We start from the raw sequence: 17322 nt of genomic DNA on the forward strand, positions 1-17322 counted from the left end.
TCCGCAACAAGAGAGGCCGCGATAGTGAGAGGCCCGCGCACCGCGGTGAAGAGTGGCCCCCGCTCGCCGCAACTAGAGAAAGCCCTCGCACAGAAACGAAGACCCAACACAGCAAAAATAAATAAATAAATAAATTTATTTTAAACAAAAAAAAAGCATGCAGAATCCAAAGATTTTGGAGACCACTGTTATGAAGAATAGAGTCAGAAGATGACAGAGCAATTCAGGATAGACAGGTACTAGTGTTTGGAATGAAGAAAACAAAAAGCCCCCAGTAGCATGAAGCTGGGAAACTAGAAAACATGCCTGCAACTGAGAGAGGATGAGCTCACCTTCGTTTGACTTTATTGCCCATGGTCACACAGGTGGTTGCTGCATGGTCAGGAGCAGAGGCAAGCCCTGCCCTAGTCTAGCTCATGTTCCACCATCTACATTACCCCAAAGGGGCAACTGAACTGTGTCCTGGGCTTCAGGTCAAGATGGCAGATCTTTAAGTAACCCCACCCCCTGAGAGTGTATTCTGAAACTTCATTGCACAGTAGTGAAAGTAAAGATTTTCAGTGCTTTCTGTTTCATTTAATAATAATATTTATATCTTGTATTAATGTAACATTATCTCATTCACATCCAGTTTCTCCTCTCTTAAAAAAAAAGAATTGGGCTTCCCTGGTGGCACAGTGGTTGAGACTCTGCCTGCCAATGCAGGGAACACAGGTTCGAGCCCTGGTCTGGGAAGATCCCACATGCCGCGGAGCAACTAGGCCCGTGAGCCACAACTACTGAACCTGCGCGTCTGGAGCCTGTGCCCCGCAACAAGAGAGGCTGCGACAGTGAAAGGCCCGCGCACCGCGATGAAGAGTGGCCCCCACTTGCCGCAACTAGAGAAAGCCCTCGCACAGAAACGAAGACCCAACACAGCCAAAAATAAATAAATAAATAAATTAATTAATTTTTTAAAAAAAACTTAAAAAAAAAGAATTAATTCATGCAAACTGGATGTTTTTCCTAATACAAACATAATTTTTTCCACATTGTATTGATTCACTTAAAATATTTCCATAATTTGCATATAAGGCTGAGTGAACATATACTATTCTTTTTTTTAACTTTTATTGAAGTATAGTTGATTTACAATGTTGGGTTTAATACTATTCTTGAATATGGTACTCTCAAGCTTCAAATCTGTATGTTACTACTCTCTCTTTTTTTTTTTTTTTTTTTTTTAACTACTCTTTTATGGGCACTGAAAGGTTTGTCTTTGCCTAACTGAAAAGTTTGCAACCACTTTCAAACACCAGTAGAAGTTTTTTTGGTTTTTGGTTTTTGGTTTTTGTTTTGCCTCTGTGGAATGGGTTAATGTATAAGGACCAACTTTTCAGGAAGCTCTAAGGCATCGGTTGACCAAAAATGTGAGGCAGAAATACATATTCTGGTCTCACATTTTGACAGAAGATGCTTATCTGTAGCAGAAAATTTACATGAGGAGCCTGTCCTTTGATATGTATTAAAGAGTTCTTATTCATTGAATGAATCATTTAAATATTCTAATGATTAACGAAGTCATGAATGGACTCGGAGAGGCTGTCTTGTTTTTTTTATTGATCAATAATAAACTTGTCCTTTTAAAACAAATCCTAACAGCTTATTCAGCTTACATTCAAAGACCTTGCCACACACACATTCACAACTCTGTTGGCAAACTTTGAGAATAAAATACAGGTAAATAGTGAAATAATTCTTAAATAATTCTTCACTCCAAATAAAATACTTCTGCAAATATTTCCTAACAAAATCTAGTACAACAGTCCTGTTTGTGCTAAGATCCTTCCAAGTGTACTCAAAATTCCACTTATCAACCAAGTTTAAAGAAAAAAATACATTAATATGAACTATATTTTAAAGTTGACGTTTCCTGCTGAAATTGACTCTCTTCCAAACCTCCTAAAAAGCTTTTTCTACTTTGAATTTAAAACTCATCTATGTCACTGCACTTACTTTTAAATAAATTCCCTCTGTTGCTCAAGTTTTTGACATTTTATAAATCCATAGTGACTAAATTTTTCTAGGTTTCTCGTATACTTATTACTGTTAATATTACTATAATTATTAATAATAAATTTACCATGCCTTGGGTGTTTGAAAACCTTATAGAGTTATACTTTTATTCTAACCATTTTAAACAACAATATTATGTTTATTTTCTCAAGAGGGTGATAAATATGGGTATGGAGGATGATTTGTACTAACAACTGTTTACAAAAATATATAAATATTTACCTTCACACTTCCCCCAAGTGTGCAAAATACTTCCTTGCTCTCTCAATCTGAGGTGGCATTCTTTAAAACCATTTATGGAAGTGTGTGTTTGCCCTGTGCCCCAGAACCATCCTTCAGATGCGGTAACCTGGGAACTACATTAGCAGCCCTTTGAAACCTGCCTCAATTCAAGGCTACTACTCAAACTCCCGCAAGCTTCAAACATCCCACTTCCTTCAGGGACTGTTTTGTTTTCACTTTTCCCAAAGTGAAAAAAAAGCACAATTAAATTCTACTGAGGCTACCACAAGGAATATCTAAATGTCATACTCTCCCACCCCCAACGCCACCTTCTCTTGCTGCTAACTCTTCCTCCGCCCATATCCCAACATTAATGTACATCGAGTCAAGAACCGTGGACGTGCTGTGGTCTTCAGGTTCGGCTAGCCTTCTCTTTGGCTGATCTCCCTCCAGGTTAAGATTATCTAAGTTGCATTTTTAGTTCTTCACTATTACTATAAACACATATTAAACAAATCTATATGCATTCAAATATTTAACAAATATCTAAAAGTCTCCAGTCATATGCATTTTATGGATTGTTAGTAGCCTACAGTTTTTTTCTGGACCCACCCTGAATCACATTTAGTCTCCAAAAGTGACATGTCCATATGCTATAATACAGACAATTCCTAAAGTGTTGGCTGTGTGTTGAATGATCATTAAAATAGAGTCTTCTCTTGGAAATCCCACCCAGGATCAGCGTGGATTTAACCACTTCATTACAGGAGACCGGGCAGCATTCTCCTTCACGAGTTCTTCTCTCACTGCATTGCCATCTCCAGACGCCATGTCATGCTCTGAAATGAGAAGGAATACAAATCATGTCCAAATGTTTATAACTTCAAGATCAAGTACGGTTTTGTCTTATTTTTATTTTACAATGGATTTACAATGAAATCTTTCATAGATTCCAAGAGTCTATGCTGTGTTCACCTGCTCTCTATCAATTAGCACCTCCTTGAATTATTTCTCTTCATTCTCCTATTATCACCTGACATTATTCTATATATGCATTTGTCTTTTTTTCCCTGTATTATCTCACTCCACCACTAGAGTATCAGCTCCATGAAGGCAGGGACTTTGTTTTGTTCACTGTTGCAACAGTGCTTGGAACATAGTAGGCACTTAATAAGTACTTTCAGAATGAGCAAATGCTGTAAGTATAGATCTCTAAGTAAGATTCTTATACTATCTGGTATGGAAGAGGAATTAGCTTATCGATGTGGCTCCAGAATGCAGAAGGCAGACCAAAGGGCAGAACTTTTATAAAGATAGTTCTTGCTCTACATAAAGTTTGTAATATTTTGAATTTTTTAAATGAAATTTTCTGCTTCTAAGAAAAATGAGGTGTGTTTGCTTTAGCAGTGCACATTCTGCTATATGAAGATTAACATGGCCCAGCAGTTAAATGAATGTATGTAAATTCATGAAACTCAATAAATCTTACCACTACCCCACACCCCCCCCCAAAAAAAAGCTGCTTGTGAATTCCCAATCTTGGAAAGGTGGAGAGCTCACTACTAAACAACAACGACAAATGAAGAAGGGAAACCAGGAAGTCCACTTGCCAAGAATGTTGTGACCAACAGGTAGAAAGTTAGAGAAGACAACCTCATGCAATCAAGGTACGAAAGGCACCTCTGAGGTCCCTGTGCTGAGGAACCTTGGCTCCATTTACAAAGGCTTTGCAGAGGTGATATGAAGCCCAAGACCGGACAGAGGCCCCAAGCCCCCTCCTATAAACAGTAGCACTTGAAGCCCAGGAAGTCCAACGTGGACAATGCAAAACTGAACGGAAGGGCTCCCGGGCAGCCTTCCCACGAGGTCTTTAGGATATTCTGTGCTCCATCCTCAACCTGACTAAGGTTGACCGAGGTTACACTAATAGTCGAGCTCAGGAAAGGCAACACCTTAGGTCAGAAAATGCTTTTTCCATAAATTTCTAATAAGAATCTTGATACCTAATCTGGGTACAGAAATATTTTTTGTGTAACCCTTAATGTAACTTTCATCCAGCAAAATACAGTTGACCTTGAACAACGCTGGTGTTAGGGATGCCAACCCCCATGCAGTAGAAAACCCACGTACTGTTATACCTGCCCCCAAACAAAGGAATTGGTAAATGACTCACCCAAGGGCGGGAAGCTGAAACGGTTTGGATAGAATCAGGACTCAAACCCTAGTTCTTTGACTCCACGGATTGTGATCTCTAATCGAAAACAAACTGTTCCCCACACTTAGTTAATCTAAAGATCTGTAACATGAAAATACAGGTACTATGTTTACTGGGGAAAAAAATGTGCATATACGTGGATCCACACAGTTCAAATCCATGTTGTTCAAGGGTCAAGTGTATCTGTTTCCAAGGCATCTATACAGTGGTCAAGATTTTTGCAGAATCTGCAAGCAAACGAGAGAGGGTGACAGGCCCGAGGGAAAGAGACTGCACAAGGGTCCAGAGGAGCAGAAGACGTGCTCCTGTGTGTGCAGCAGGAAGGATGGAGGTGAGACAACAGAGTTCCATCACTGAGGAATATTCCAGAGGAGCTCGAGAGCCCCCCAGACCTTCATCCCAAACAGCAACAAAGATTCACCAGGGATTTAATTCTCTCTTGGTGGGAAAGATTCAGGTGCAATCTTAAACGAGTGAAGAAGGATTCTAAAGTTGCTCCTTCAATGTTCTTTGTAGCCTACGGTTTTAAGAAAGCAAAATAAGACAAAAGAAGCTGCAAGTGTTTGAGGCAGCTAGCTGTGCTGCGGTAATAGGTTTCCCTGTACTAAAGACAGTCAAACCGTTCAAAAAATTCCTCATTTCAGAAAGTAGATTGGTGGTTGCTAGGGGTTGAAGAGTGGGAGTAACTGCTTGATGGGTATTGGTTTTATCTGAAGCTGAGAAAAGTGTTCTGGAACTAGATAGAGATGGTGGCTTCCCAACACTGTGAATGTACCAAATGCCACTGAATTGTTCACTTTAAAAAGGTTAATTTTATGTTAAGTGAATTTCACCTCAACAAAAAAATTTTTCCAAACTTAAAATTCAACTTTCTTCCATTTTGCTTTTCAAGAACTATAGGGCCAAGTCATGAGTATTTATAATGTTAATACTGATCTCAATATCCGGATCAAGTATTCACATAGATATTCACCTAATAGGTTAAAAACAGGTTTTCAATTTAAATTAATGTTTAAGGGCATAGCCACACTTAAAAATAATAATTCACTGAAAAACACAGTATTTCCCCTTTATCTTGATGTACTTAACTGAACCCACACGTAAGAAGGAGGTAAAGCTGGGAAATAAGCACATTTGTCAATATTTCAAATCTTATTTAATTTGAAGTGCAAAGAACCAGAAACAAAAACTGAAATCGATATGGACTGTCAACTATTTGTATCTGAGGGGGGAAAGTATACAGTTTGTTGATACTAGCAGTTGCTCTGGCTACATGTTGTTTTAAATGAGCTACTTCCAATTTAATAAAGCTTTATTGTACTAACAATTTATTCAACAAGATAACCAAATAGGTTAATAGCACAGTCTTATAGGCTGTATTTCTCACATTCTAACAACCTGTGTAAGAAATACGTAAGCACTAACAAGCAGTATGTGAATATTACACACTTTCATTCAAAGGTTTAGAGATGACTCCCAAATTTTAATCAGAGATACTATCTCTTATTCTCTCCAAAATCCACAAAAAGGCATGCTTGGAATTATTCCATTTAAACACTTCCATTTGGTTTAAAAAAAGAAATGTTTTATATTTTCTATGTTGGCTCTTAAGCCTTCTCCAATAAATTCCTCACAGTACTCTTGCTATGTGAAGTTGGGAGAGAAGCAGCTTTGTCTAGTACGTATGTAAAACAGATCACTGAAGAATTTAAACAACTTTGTATATCTTGGTTATTTTTTATTACAGGTTTTTTCTGTAATCAATCATATTTATCCTCCATATAAACTGGGTAAACTTTACAAAAATTATATAATCTTCAAAATTATTAATGAGGTTTCTTTGAAAAAAAGCAACAAATTTCAACAACCTCCCACCATCCCCTTAAGTAAAATAAAAGAAACTAAATCATTTAAACCAACATCTTATTCTACTCATCCATATTTTTTCTTATTCAAACTGAAAATGAGGCTATGTTTCAATGTTTATACAGGAATCAATTCTTACCTGTGTGAGAAACAAATCTCTGGTTGGCAGCCTTGGCTACTGAATATTGGAAGAAGGGAAACTTCAGACATTTGCCGGTCACCCTGTCACATATGCCCGACTGACAGCTGCAGGTCTGTTTGCATTCCATCCCGAAGGTGCCATACGGGCAGTCTAAGGATAAAGGGAAGGTTGAGAGAGGGAGCTGCTTGTTGTACATACGCGTCCATCCTCACAGCCCGTGTGCACAGCCTCAGGAATTGAACAAACCTCATGAATATTGACTATCAGATAAAACCCAATTCTCCAAAAGTCCCAGGCTTTGAAAATTGAAACTTTAAGTCACAAATGTGAAATCACACACTAAGACCAGATAATGGATGCCTCACTTGTAGTGTCTTGCTGTGAAGTTTAACCGAAGACAGATACACGTAACCAATATCCTTGAACCAGTCTTAATTCTGTCTACTTTCTGCTTAGATACCAAAAGATGAGCTCTCATGGGCTACCTCTGTGACAGCTCAGTGAAGGTGGGCAATTGAACAGACATGTGCATCAGTTCCTCACAGAGTTTAAGAGATATGATGCTGTATTTGAATCCCCTGTAATCACAGACAATTTACTGTTGTAAAGGTACAGGAAAGGGCTTAAACTAACCAGGGGCTAAGAGGGCGATCATCCTAGCTCTTCACTAAGTGGCTAAACCTCAATCTGCTCCAACTCTTACCAACTTCCTTATATATCAAAATGGCGGTACAAATGTACCTAACTCCTCCAGATGTTAAGCGGATTCACTAATAAAACCCTCTGCAGAGCTAAGATCCAATATGCTAAATGACAAGAAAGCTGAGAATATATTCGTATACCTAACCAAATCTGGAAGCTTGTAGAGCTTCGATGTTTTCATACTTAGCCTAAAACATACTATATTGAGAAAAAGAGAACAAACTCATTTAGTAAAAATGCATGGGTTTTATGATGTAAATAGCATCTCAATAGACTAGCCAGCCTTGAACAGTCAAGCAGAATATTTATTCTCATGGCATAAGAATATCCTTGTAAATGTACAATCACACATGGGTGAAGAAACAAGTTGTGAGGCATCTAAGTCTTTAGCAATCTAATATTCCACAGAATGATCAAGATAGATATTAACAAAATATATTTTTTAAAGAGATCTAGGACTGCTGTACTCTGCATCCTTCAGATTAGAGAAGAACCTGGTTTTAAACACTGGCCTCTCTGTTGGGAAGAATAGTTCTTAAAAGGGATCCTGAAAAAAGTCTCTGGCAGAAAAGCACACAGCATTGGGATCTGACTGTGTCTCCAGTGATATTGAAAACTAAAACTTTAGCCAAATTCTCAGTTATGCTTCTATTGTATCCCTCAATGTACTGAATAATGCTGGGCAGATAGTAGGTGTTCAATAAATATTGTTATCTGGGCAACGTGACACCAAACATCTGAATATTTAAAAAACATCCAGATATGCAGCTAACGTATACAGTTTTCATAGGGGTGTTCTTTAAAAAAAAAAAGCTAAACTAGAGAGTTTGCCTATAGCAAAATATAATGTATCTAACTGCTGAGGTTCACACAACCTCACTATTTGCAGCAGAGAGTAAATGTTCGAAACCAGACTCACTTGCAATCTGAAGGATGTCCAAGAGCTATCCTAAACAGCCTTTAAAAATATATCTTATTAACAGCTACCTCAATCATTCAGTGAATATTGGAGTGCTAAAGACTCCAGATGCCTTACAGCTTGTTTCTTTACCCATATGTAATTGGACATTTACAATCACACATACAGAGTCAATTTTTATGCCAAGAGAAAAAGCAATCCACGGCATATACTTGTTATATCATAAGTATGATTGTGTTAACCACTTCCTCCCTAACTTCCCTATGTGAAGTACTTTTTTCTTGGCTGATAAGCCCTATAATTTACAGAAAATACAGATCCTACTCAGCTGAAAGAAATGTCCACCAGAGAAAATGTTTCCTCACTATTCTACTTTTTATTGGTTATAAACAAAAATAAGCTAAGCAAAAAATAAAATTCTCCTAAAAGTTCAAGCATTTATTTCCTAACCTTTAGTATGTTTTGTGGCCTAAAAGGTAACTGATTTATAAAATATTTTTCTAAAAGAATTAATGGGATTAGCTCAATACTGGATGATTATCATTCATAAAAGCTTACAGTTGTATTAAACACATAAAATCAGAATTATTTAGAAACTTCTCAGTCCCTTTAATTTTAAAAGCTTCTTTATAGCTGATTCACTTTGTTGTACAGCAGAAACTAACACAGCATTGTAAAGTAATTATACTCCAATAAAGATGTATAAAAAATAAAAATAAAAGCTTCTTTGTACTGTAAAACTGATGAATGGGGCTATAACATATGTGTTGAATCTTAATAATAGTTCTTAACATGAGATCATGAGGTATCCATACACAGAGTATTTTAAAATCACCATTCTTTCGTTTCTAAACATGTTAAACATTGTAAACTGCAGTCACTAAGTTTGAAATAAATTCTACAAATGTTTAACTACATTGTTTAGCTATAATTTCAACCTAATAAAGTTTTTCTGTAAGTCTGTAAGAGTGCTAACCTCTTTCTTTACAGAGTTCCAATTTTAATTTTTCTTTAGGTGTTATTTTTCCTGGTCTTACACTCATTTTTCTAGATGACCAAAACCTTTTATAGAGTGGAATGAGGTTTGTTTTATACTTCAGGGTATCTTCCTCCAAGAATGTGAGTCATTTTGCTAGATGACTTAAGCTGCCCTATTTCACAAAGTGCATTAGTGTTCATCAGAAATATTTGATCTTGAGAGGTGCCCTCCATCCCGTGGACCCTTTTAAGATCAAAGAATCACTAAACCGCAGGGCTAGTCACCACTCCAAGAGGTTATCCAGTGCAGACCTCTGTAATCACTGACTGCAGAAGAGAGGACACCTAAACCATCCATAACAGATTACCTGTCAAGTTCTTGAAGTTTTCCAGAAAAGGAGGCAACACAGTCTTCAATCGGAACTTGAAAAAAAAAAATCTAGGCATAATGAGTGAAATGCTGTATTCCTTTCTGGGCTTTCTTGCACACTGGGTTCAGCTGCAATCTGCAGAGTTATCTTTCTCTCTCTCTCTCTATGACAGCATCAGTGTGGGACCTGGTCCCTAACCCACCTGCATTTTCCCTCTTTGCATTTTGAGAAAAGGCTCCTCATCTCTCACGCTGGCTAAAAGCCCTCAGTGTGCCCTGGGCGGGGAGAAGAAAGGGGTCACTCTTTACCTTTGCAGATACCAAACTCGTCACCAAAATCATCCTCCTCACTGTAAAACTGACACCTCAGCCCGGGGCCACACTTCACGCCATCCATGCCTGAGACCGTGCGGTAGCAAGTTTCTCCCGGGCCAGCGGCGCACACCCGGCAGCAGCCACAGTCGTCCAGCACCGTCCTCTTACAGCGCAGGCTGCTTTTGCACTCGTGAGTGTCACAACGCTCGGGGCAATCGACCGCGTACTTGGTGCTCCAGGCCGCCGCCAGGTGCGCGCGGACCAGGAGCGTGGCCAACAGCAGGAGGCTCTTCATGTTTCCCGCGGCGGCTCGGGCTCCGCTTCCCGCGGCGGGGTCTTTGCTGGCGGGAAGAAGCCGTCCAAAGTGGTAGCTGAGCCTCTGCCTACACGTTTATGAGTTTTATACACTGGGTTGCCCGCATGCTTGCTTCCCCGTCATCAATTTCCTCAACCCAGCAGCAGCGCTGTCCTCCTGCCAGGCTCTCTTGTTTTAGTTTATGAAATCCAGGATGAAGGCTGGATTAACACACTGCTGCCATCCAGGAATTGAAAAGCCCGAGCTGATGTCATCTGTTATGTTTAGATGGTTGTTTTGCATGAGGACTAAAACACTCGCTCACATCCGTCTCGAGGGCTCAAGGACGTCTGTGAAGGGGGACTAAAGAAGGCTGCACACCCTCCTCCAGGACAGGAATTGTTCGGACACCAGCACATCAGTTGGGGCATAGCTTTGTCTAGGAGCCTCTGCAGTCATGAGGAAAATTATATCGACATGAATCATCAGGACCGAAGAAGCTCCTTTTAAAAAAATAAATAAACATTTGGTATTTCCTTTCAATAAATAGCTATGAGATCATTTGGAAGAAGAAAGGGTTATGGTGGGCCTTTTCAATACTTAGAAGAAAGAAAATATTTTGAAAGGGATTTTTTTTAAAGACCCTCTCTTCCTTCCTCTCACCCCTCATCCAATGTTATTTCTAAAACAATTCACATGGCATATATCTAAGTTTATCATGGATGTCGCTATATTTCTAGTAAGATGTGGATCTGCCGCTGAGAATTTCCTTTAAAATCAATACAAAACCCACAGAAGTGGTAAGATGCTGCAGACACTGTTTCTGGCTTACTCAGTCCTGGAAAAACTTATCAGTTGGACTTGTCCTGACCCAAAACTCACTGGGGAGAAGGCTCATCCATCACCAAGTCTGCTTGTCCAATGATTGAGCCCATTCGGAGCCCTTCCCCTCACCTCCTGGCATCGATCAGAACGCTCACTAAAAACCGCCAAACAAGGCAGACAGCCCAAGGAAACAAATGAGCCAGCAGGCAAATCAGACCATGGCCCAGAGAGGCAAGTCACAGGGAAGGGAAAACATTACCCATCAGGAAACAAGGTCTTCATGCTGTGGAGGGTCACAGGGCCTAGGTCCCACTGGGGAAGACAGAGCAGTTCTCTTAATATATTAACTGGTTCTAGGCCTCATTAAGCAAGGTTTGTGGGGCAGAAAGAGCAAGTTTGAAAGAGAGAGGAGAATTCTTACACTAGCTACGTGTTGGAGTCCAAGCCCCACCACCTATGAAAATAGACATATTCCCACTGTCATCTAGTAAATACACAACCAACGAAGTTGATAACTCTTGGTCAGTCCCAAGTTAGCGATGGGCAAGCCACAGGGCTTCTCTCAGCCTCTGCTTCCCTTTGGAGAACTGACAGTATTAGGCTAGCTGATCTCTAAAGTTCTTGTCCCTTCTAGAAGATGAGGTCGAGTTCATTGGATGTGACCTTATGATTAGCCTTCAAATGTGCAATTTTAGGAGGATGGAGGGAATGGAAACCGAGCTGCAGGGAACTGAGAAGATGGGAAGTGAAGGCAAGCAACTTAGCCTCCAAATTTCCCAAATTTTTCATGACAATCCAATTTAAAATATTCTATCTTCATCTCCCCAGAGGCAAACAGCACACTCTGATTAATTGTTTTCAGTAGTAGGTAACATCCACTGAGTGCATGGTATGTACCAAGCACCGTTCCAAAGCATTTTACATGTATTAACTCACTTGATCCTCACCCAACCTTATGAAGTAGGTATTATTCTCATACCCATTTTACAAATGAGGAACCTGTGTCAGAAAGAGGTTAAATAATTTGTCCAAGATCCCCAAAATGTCAGAGGATGAACTTGAACCATGTCAGTCTCGTGTCAAAGCCACACACTCTATTGCCTATTACAACATAATCATGCTTCCATGGCCAATGTTCTGATGGCCTAGTTCACAATTTAGGCTGACCCTGGGAAAGGTTTCTTATTCAGACTTTGCTGAACCCCACTTTCTGAGGAGAGTGGTTAATTGGAATAGTGGTTAATAATAACACCTAATTATTATAGAAAGCTTATGAGGTACTAGACACCATGCTAAGCACTTTATGTGGATTACCATACTTTCAAAGCAACCTCAAGAGCTAGGTACTGTTCTTATCCCCATCTCAGAGATGAGAAAACTGAGAACTAAAGGAGTTAAGTAACTTGTCCAAGGTCACAGAGTTAGCAAATGATAAAGCCAGGACTCCAACCCAAAGACAGACCATCTCCAGAGACTAGAATAAGGACTGCAAAATCAAAGGCATGCAGGTGACCCAGGTGGGTGAGGCGGTGAGCTACACAAGGTGTCATGCAATAGGAAGGAGAGGATTTTGTCCACCTGAGAGTACACGCCTTCTGTAAGGGAAGAAGCCACTCCGCAGGGCTGGCTGACTGCTACCACACAGGAATATGAGCGCACTGTGCCCAATCTTCTAATTTCTTCAAAGAGAAGCTAGAATCCAGACTTTTGAAAGTAATCTCCTAATTTTTAAATGTTGGCCAGCATTTCATTCAAATTAGAAAACATTATCCGTGCCTTCATTTCTTTTAGACTGGATCCAGTCCGCACACTAGTTTGGGCTTGCTATGAATTTTGGATTCTGTCAGAGCTGGATCTGATCTCTGCTCTGCCACTTACTCCCTAAGGGAACTTAGTTTAATGTCTCTAAGCCTCCATTTCCTCGTGGTGTACAATGGGGCCAATAATACCTTCTTAATAGGGTTATTGTTAAGATTGATAAGATAGGGGATGGGAAGTGTCAATCAAGCAATAGGCATTCAATAAATGATGGCTACTCTTCATTTTAAAAATATAGTCACCTTAGAATTGGCAATGAATACAGAAAAATAATAAATAAGTAAGAACCTTCTGATTTTTACAGGAATTTAAGGAAGAAACAATAAAGGCCTTTGAATGTCAAAATCCCAAGTGTTAAGGGGAAGAAGAAGGGGAGCTTGAGGGTACCATCTTCTGCATTTCTCAAAATTGATAATACCTCTGGTAAATGACAATGACATAGAGAGAAGATATAAGCTGAGGATACCAAATCCACAGTAATAGTAAACCAAAACACAGTACACAGAGGGGTGAAGAAAATATGCTCAGCAGAGCTCATAAATGGTGGAACTATCTCAATACATAGTACCTAACAGCTCATTTTGGGGGCTCCTTCAATTCCTTCCAAGACCCAACAAAAACTGTTGGTCCCCGCACAGTCCCTAATGGATTTTTGTCTAGTTGTATTTTTATCTTTCCCAACTTTGAGCTTAGATCAACCAATCTTATGAAGAAAGCTAACTATGTATGACCACAAGGAGTTAGGAAATCAGAGCACGAGTAAACAAGCAGCCAACTTTAATCTGCACAGAAAAAAAAATGATGTGAAGGCAGAGCTGGTGATGAAGAGGACTTGAGGTCCCCCTTGGCGGGCTTGCTTTGAGCTGGGACTGGCAAATCTCTAACCTGTTCTGTACATCGGTTGTCAGTGAGGCCAAGGGGAATCACATAAGCTTTCACAGCTCTGAAAATGCAAGTTCAAGCTACGGTGGGTCAAACAGACCATCTCAGGATCCAAAGGACAGCACGTGGCCTTCTGCAGTGGGGGCCAGAGACACGATAAAACCACATAACAATTCAACCCAGTATACCTTGTGCATTTAAAATACCATTGTAATTTTTTTTCTTAAACCTGATATTGTGCCAAGCAAGAAAATAAGCCTAGGTAATGTGCACTGGTATTTTGTGTTTGATTTTGCACATTATAATTGCTTGTAACCAAATATCAAGCATCTTTTCCAGATAGGTAAAGTGGGAAAGGCTCTGACAAGGTTCCAAACCCTCATGGTCAATTCAAATGGTACCATGCGTATTGTGCCTTCCTCACAAATTTCTTTACCAGATAGGTTTGATTTCAATTGAATTACGAAGGCAGCCTTGAAGGTGAAAATTTCCAAGGGGCAAGCGGAGAAATTTAGGTGTATGAGACATTGTTTTTAGTTTAGTTTTAGTTTTTGCTTTCGGTACCATCTGAAAGTCTTCGTGCTTTGACACCAGCTGATGGCCATTTTGCATGTGTCCAGGACATATTTATTAAGCTTATACTTAATAAATATGTAAACATAATCAACTGTTTCCCAGAACCATTTTCAGAGAACAGTGAGTTACAGTGGGCACCACTGTGTTCCCCAGGGCAAGCAAAGCGAGACCCATGTTCTTGGACAGGTTGGAATGAGGTGGAGGTTTCAGAGACAACAGAAGCAGCTGAGGGTGGAGTGGGGTCTGAACAGAGACATTGGTCCCATCATGTCAGCTCCTGCACAGCTAACCAGCTTTGTCCTCTTGACCTTGCAGCCTTGGGTCTGGCAGCACCACATCCACCCTAAGAAGGAGTTCATGGAGCTCTTCATGGCCGATAGACCCTGATGAAATATATCTCTGCCAAACCGACTTTTACAGCAGTCACAGGTCAGCTGCCAGAGGCCCTGGAAATAGCTTGCAGGAGTTCTAGAAACAGCCCTGCCACTACCAAACTATGTGACCTTAAGAAAGTCACCTTAAACCCCTCATCTCTCCTCTCTACCTCAGTAATGAGTTAAGAAGACCAAAAGGGGCATCATGACTATTATTATGAAGAGTCGAAATTTCTAAAGGTTTGCTTCATTCCTTAAAAATGATCTTATGTCTTGGAGTAAACATTTTCCCAAAAGAAATATCTCTCCAGTTCTCTAAGTTTCAGTTCTTAATAAAGACAATTTTAATAGCAGAGAGGGATTTGATGTTACAGGAAATTTTCAAAAACTACACCTGCTCAGAAGAGTAAAGGGAAGTGGACTTCTTAAATTTGGCTTCTTGCCTGCATGGGGTCCTCTGATTTGTCTTAACGAGAAGGTCAAGGCTGTAGGCAGGTGGGGGACAATCACAGTTGCTCACAGCAAACAGCCCTGCAAGAACCGTGAGTGTGGCGAAGTCTGAGAAGATAAGCACAGGACAGTCACAGCATCTCTGACGAACCTTGACCCTGAATCTCTGGGCAGCCCCCAAAGAACTTTAACACCATATCCATAGCTCTGATTCCAATGGAGTCCCCTGAGAAAGCAGCCACAGAATCAGGTTGTTTTTCTAACCCTGGCCAAATCTAGAAACTTCCACCGTGGGCTCAAACTGGCAGGAACTCTTTTAGAGTGAGAAAGTCTAGACCTGGGGACATGTGAGGAGCTCTCACTTCCCAGCTGCCTGCGTCTCCTCTTTACCCCGAGTCCTGGCAGGTGCTAATGTGAGGAGTCAGGCAAGTTTTGCTAACAGCTAGCTCTTTCTCAAATCAGGGTTCTGAGTCTATGAACCCATCTGCAAGATGTCATACAGTGTTCTTCTGCCTCCAAATATGAACCCACACCCAGAAGCACTGGGCACTTCCCGGATACCAGACGAGAAGCAATGTTGAGTACCAAAAGCAGCTCTGAACTTGGAACCAGGAGACCTGAGTTTGAGCCCAGCTCCACCATCGGTCTTGGTGCAAGACACCAACCAGCCTTCCTGATTAACATGATGTCATTTTTTTTTCAGCAAAATAAAGGGATAGAAACACTGTCAGCCCTTTCTTAAAGAGATGTTGTGAAGATGACAGATAAGGTAAATGTGAAAACATGTTGTCAACTCTAAGTTACCAGGTGTGAAACACTGTTACTTATTCTATAAGACAAATTATATACCAGGCCTAACCCACTCCTCCATTCCCTTCACCTTCTTCAAGGTGCAATTTTTCATTCACTCAGTTCACAGAATGATGGCTAAACATCCACATTCTGGCTTAAGAAGACTCCACCACCTCTCCCTGCAGCCTCGCCCCATCTGGAGTGAGATGACTAAACAGCCCACAAACTGCTCTTGTAGGCCCAAAGAGTTTTTTTTAATTACTAGTTTCTAAATGACTGAAGAATTAGCTTAGGCATTGGAAATCATTTAGACATTAGAACTATCTGACATTAGAGAACATAGGTTTAAAAAGTCATGTTAGAAGTTATTGCTAAGCCATTTGGAATTTTCACTAGGAATTTTGGAAAGACTAGGGGTTCTGATTAATACAAGATCATAGGAAATGATTCTGCTACTTTGTTTCTCGAATAACGTGGCACTTCCTTTGCCTAACCTTAAACTGACCCCTTTTATAATGTAATAAAATATTAATCAGGACCACCCTCACCAGACTCATCAGAGTTTGTCTAGTGATGCAGAGCCTTAGCCTTTACATGATATGTGGGTTGAATAAATGATCTAATGTTTTTTAAAAAATATAAAGGTAAGCACTAGACGGGGAGAAACATGAAGCATACCTTCCAAGCCTCTTATTTAGAGTTTTTTAAGGAAAGAGCAATTTCAGACACACTCTCTAATCTGGTGTTGAAATATGTTGGCTCCTTTATTCCTAGGATGTTCTCATGAAAGGCCACATTGTGATCTTTTTTTAAGTGCTTTGCTTTCTTTTGGCTGCCATGGAGTTCATGAAGTTCCCAAACTTACAATATGAGAGCTTAACGTACACCAAGGGTGCCTCAGACAGGGCTTGGTGCAGCATGCTTCAAAGTACTGTTCCCCAGACCACCAGCATCAGAATGTTCAGGGGAGCTAGTCAAAATGCCACTGCTGGACTTCCCTGGTGGCGCAGTGGTTGAGAATCTGCCTGCTAATGCAGGGGACACGGGTTCGAGCCCTGGTCTGGGAAGATCCCACATGCCGCGGAGCAACTAGGCCCGTGAGCCACAACTACTGAGCCTGCGCGTCTGGAGCCTGTGCTCTGCAACAAGAGAGGCCGCGATAGTGAGAGGCCCGCGCACCGCGATGAAGAGTGACCCCCGCTTGCCGCAACTAGAGAAAGCCCTCTCACGGAAACGAAGACCCAACACAGCCATAAATAAATAAATAAATTAGAAAATATTTTTTTAAAAAAATGCCACTGCCAGGGAGTCCAGTTTGATGGGTCAGGGGTGGGCCTAGGAATCAACATTTTTAACGAGTAAGCCACTTGATTCTGACAAACTCAAAAATTAGAAACTTCTAAACTAATGGTTTCTCCCAACCACATCTCTTCATGTTAGCAGAATTAGTACATGATATTTACTCTGGAGATTTCTGAAAGGAAAAGACTATCTTTGAGGGATTGACCTAGAATTTTTAACTATAT

General features: G+C 40.4%; 1 protein-coding gene across 3 annotated transcripts; it reads right to left on the minus strand.

Annotated features, from left to right (window-relative positions):
• Positions 1 to 1581: 1581 nt before the first annotated feature.
• ESM1 (endothelial cell specific molecule 1) lies at positions 1582 to 10459 on the minus strand. Of its 3 annotated transcripts, none has more exons than XM_036845477.1 (3): positions 9779 to 10459; positions 6498 to 6650; positions 1582 to 3116 (listed from the first exon to the last, which is right to left on the minus strand). In XM_036845477.1, exons 1-3 carry the CDS (start codon positions 10077 to 10079, stop codon positions 3016 to 3018), a joined length of 555 nt encoding a protein of 184 aa, XP_036701372.1. In that variant the 5' UTR covers positions 10080 to 10459; the 3' UTR covers positions 1582 to 3015. The 3 variants fall into 3 exon arrangements, with proteins under 3 accessions (XP_036701372.1, XP_036701373.1, XP_036701374.1); XM_036845478.1 differs by lacking the exon at positions 1582 to 3116 and adding an exon at positions 4457 to 4719; XM_036845479.1 differs by lacking the exon at positions 1582 to 3116 and adding an exon at positions 4789 to 5009.
• Positions 10460 to 17322: the final 6863 nt, after the last annotated feature.

This window comes from Balaenoptera musculus, chromosome 3 (genome assembly GCF_009873245.2).
Source record: "Balaenoptera musculus isolate JJ_BM4_2016_0621 chromosome 3, mBalMus1.pri.v3, whole genome shotgun sequence".
Lineage (NCBI taxonomy): Eukaryota > Metazoa > Chordata > Mammalia > Artiodactyla > Balaenopteridae > Balaenoptera > Balaenoptera musculus.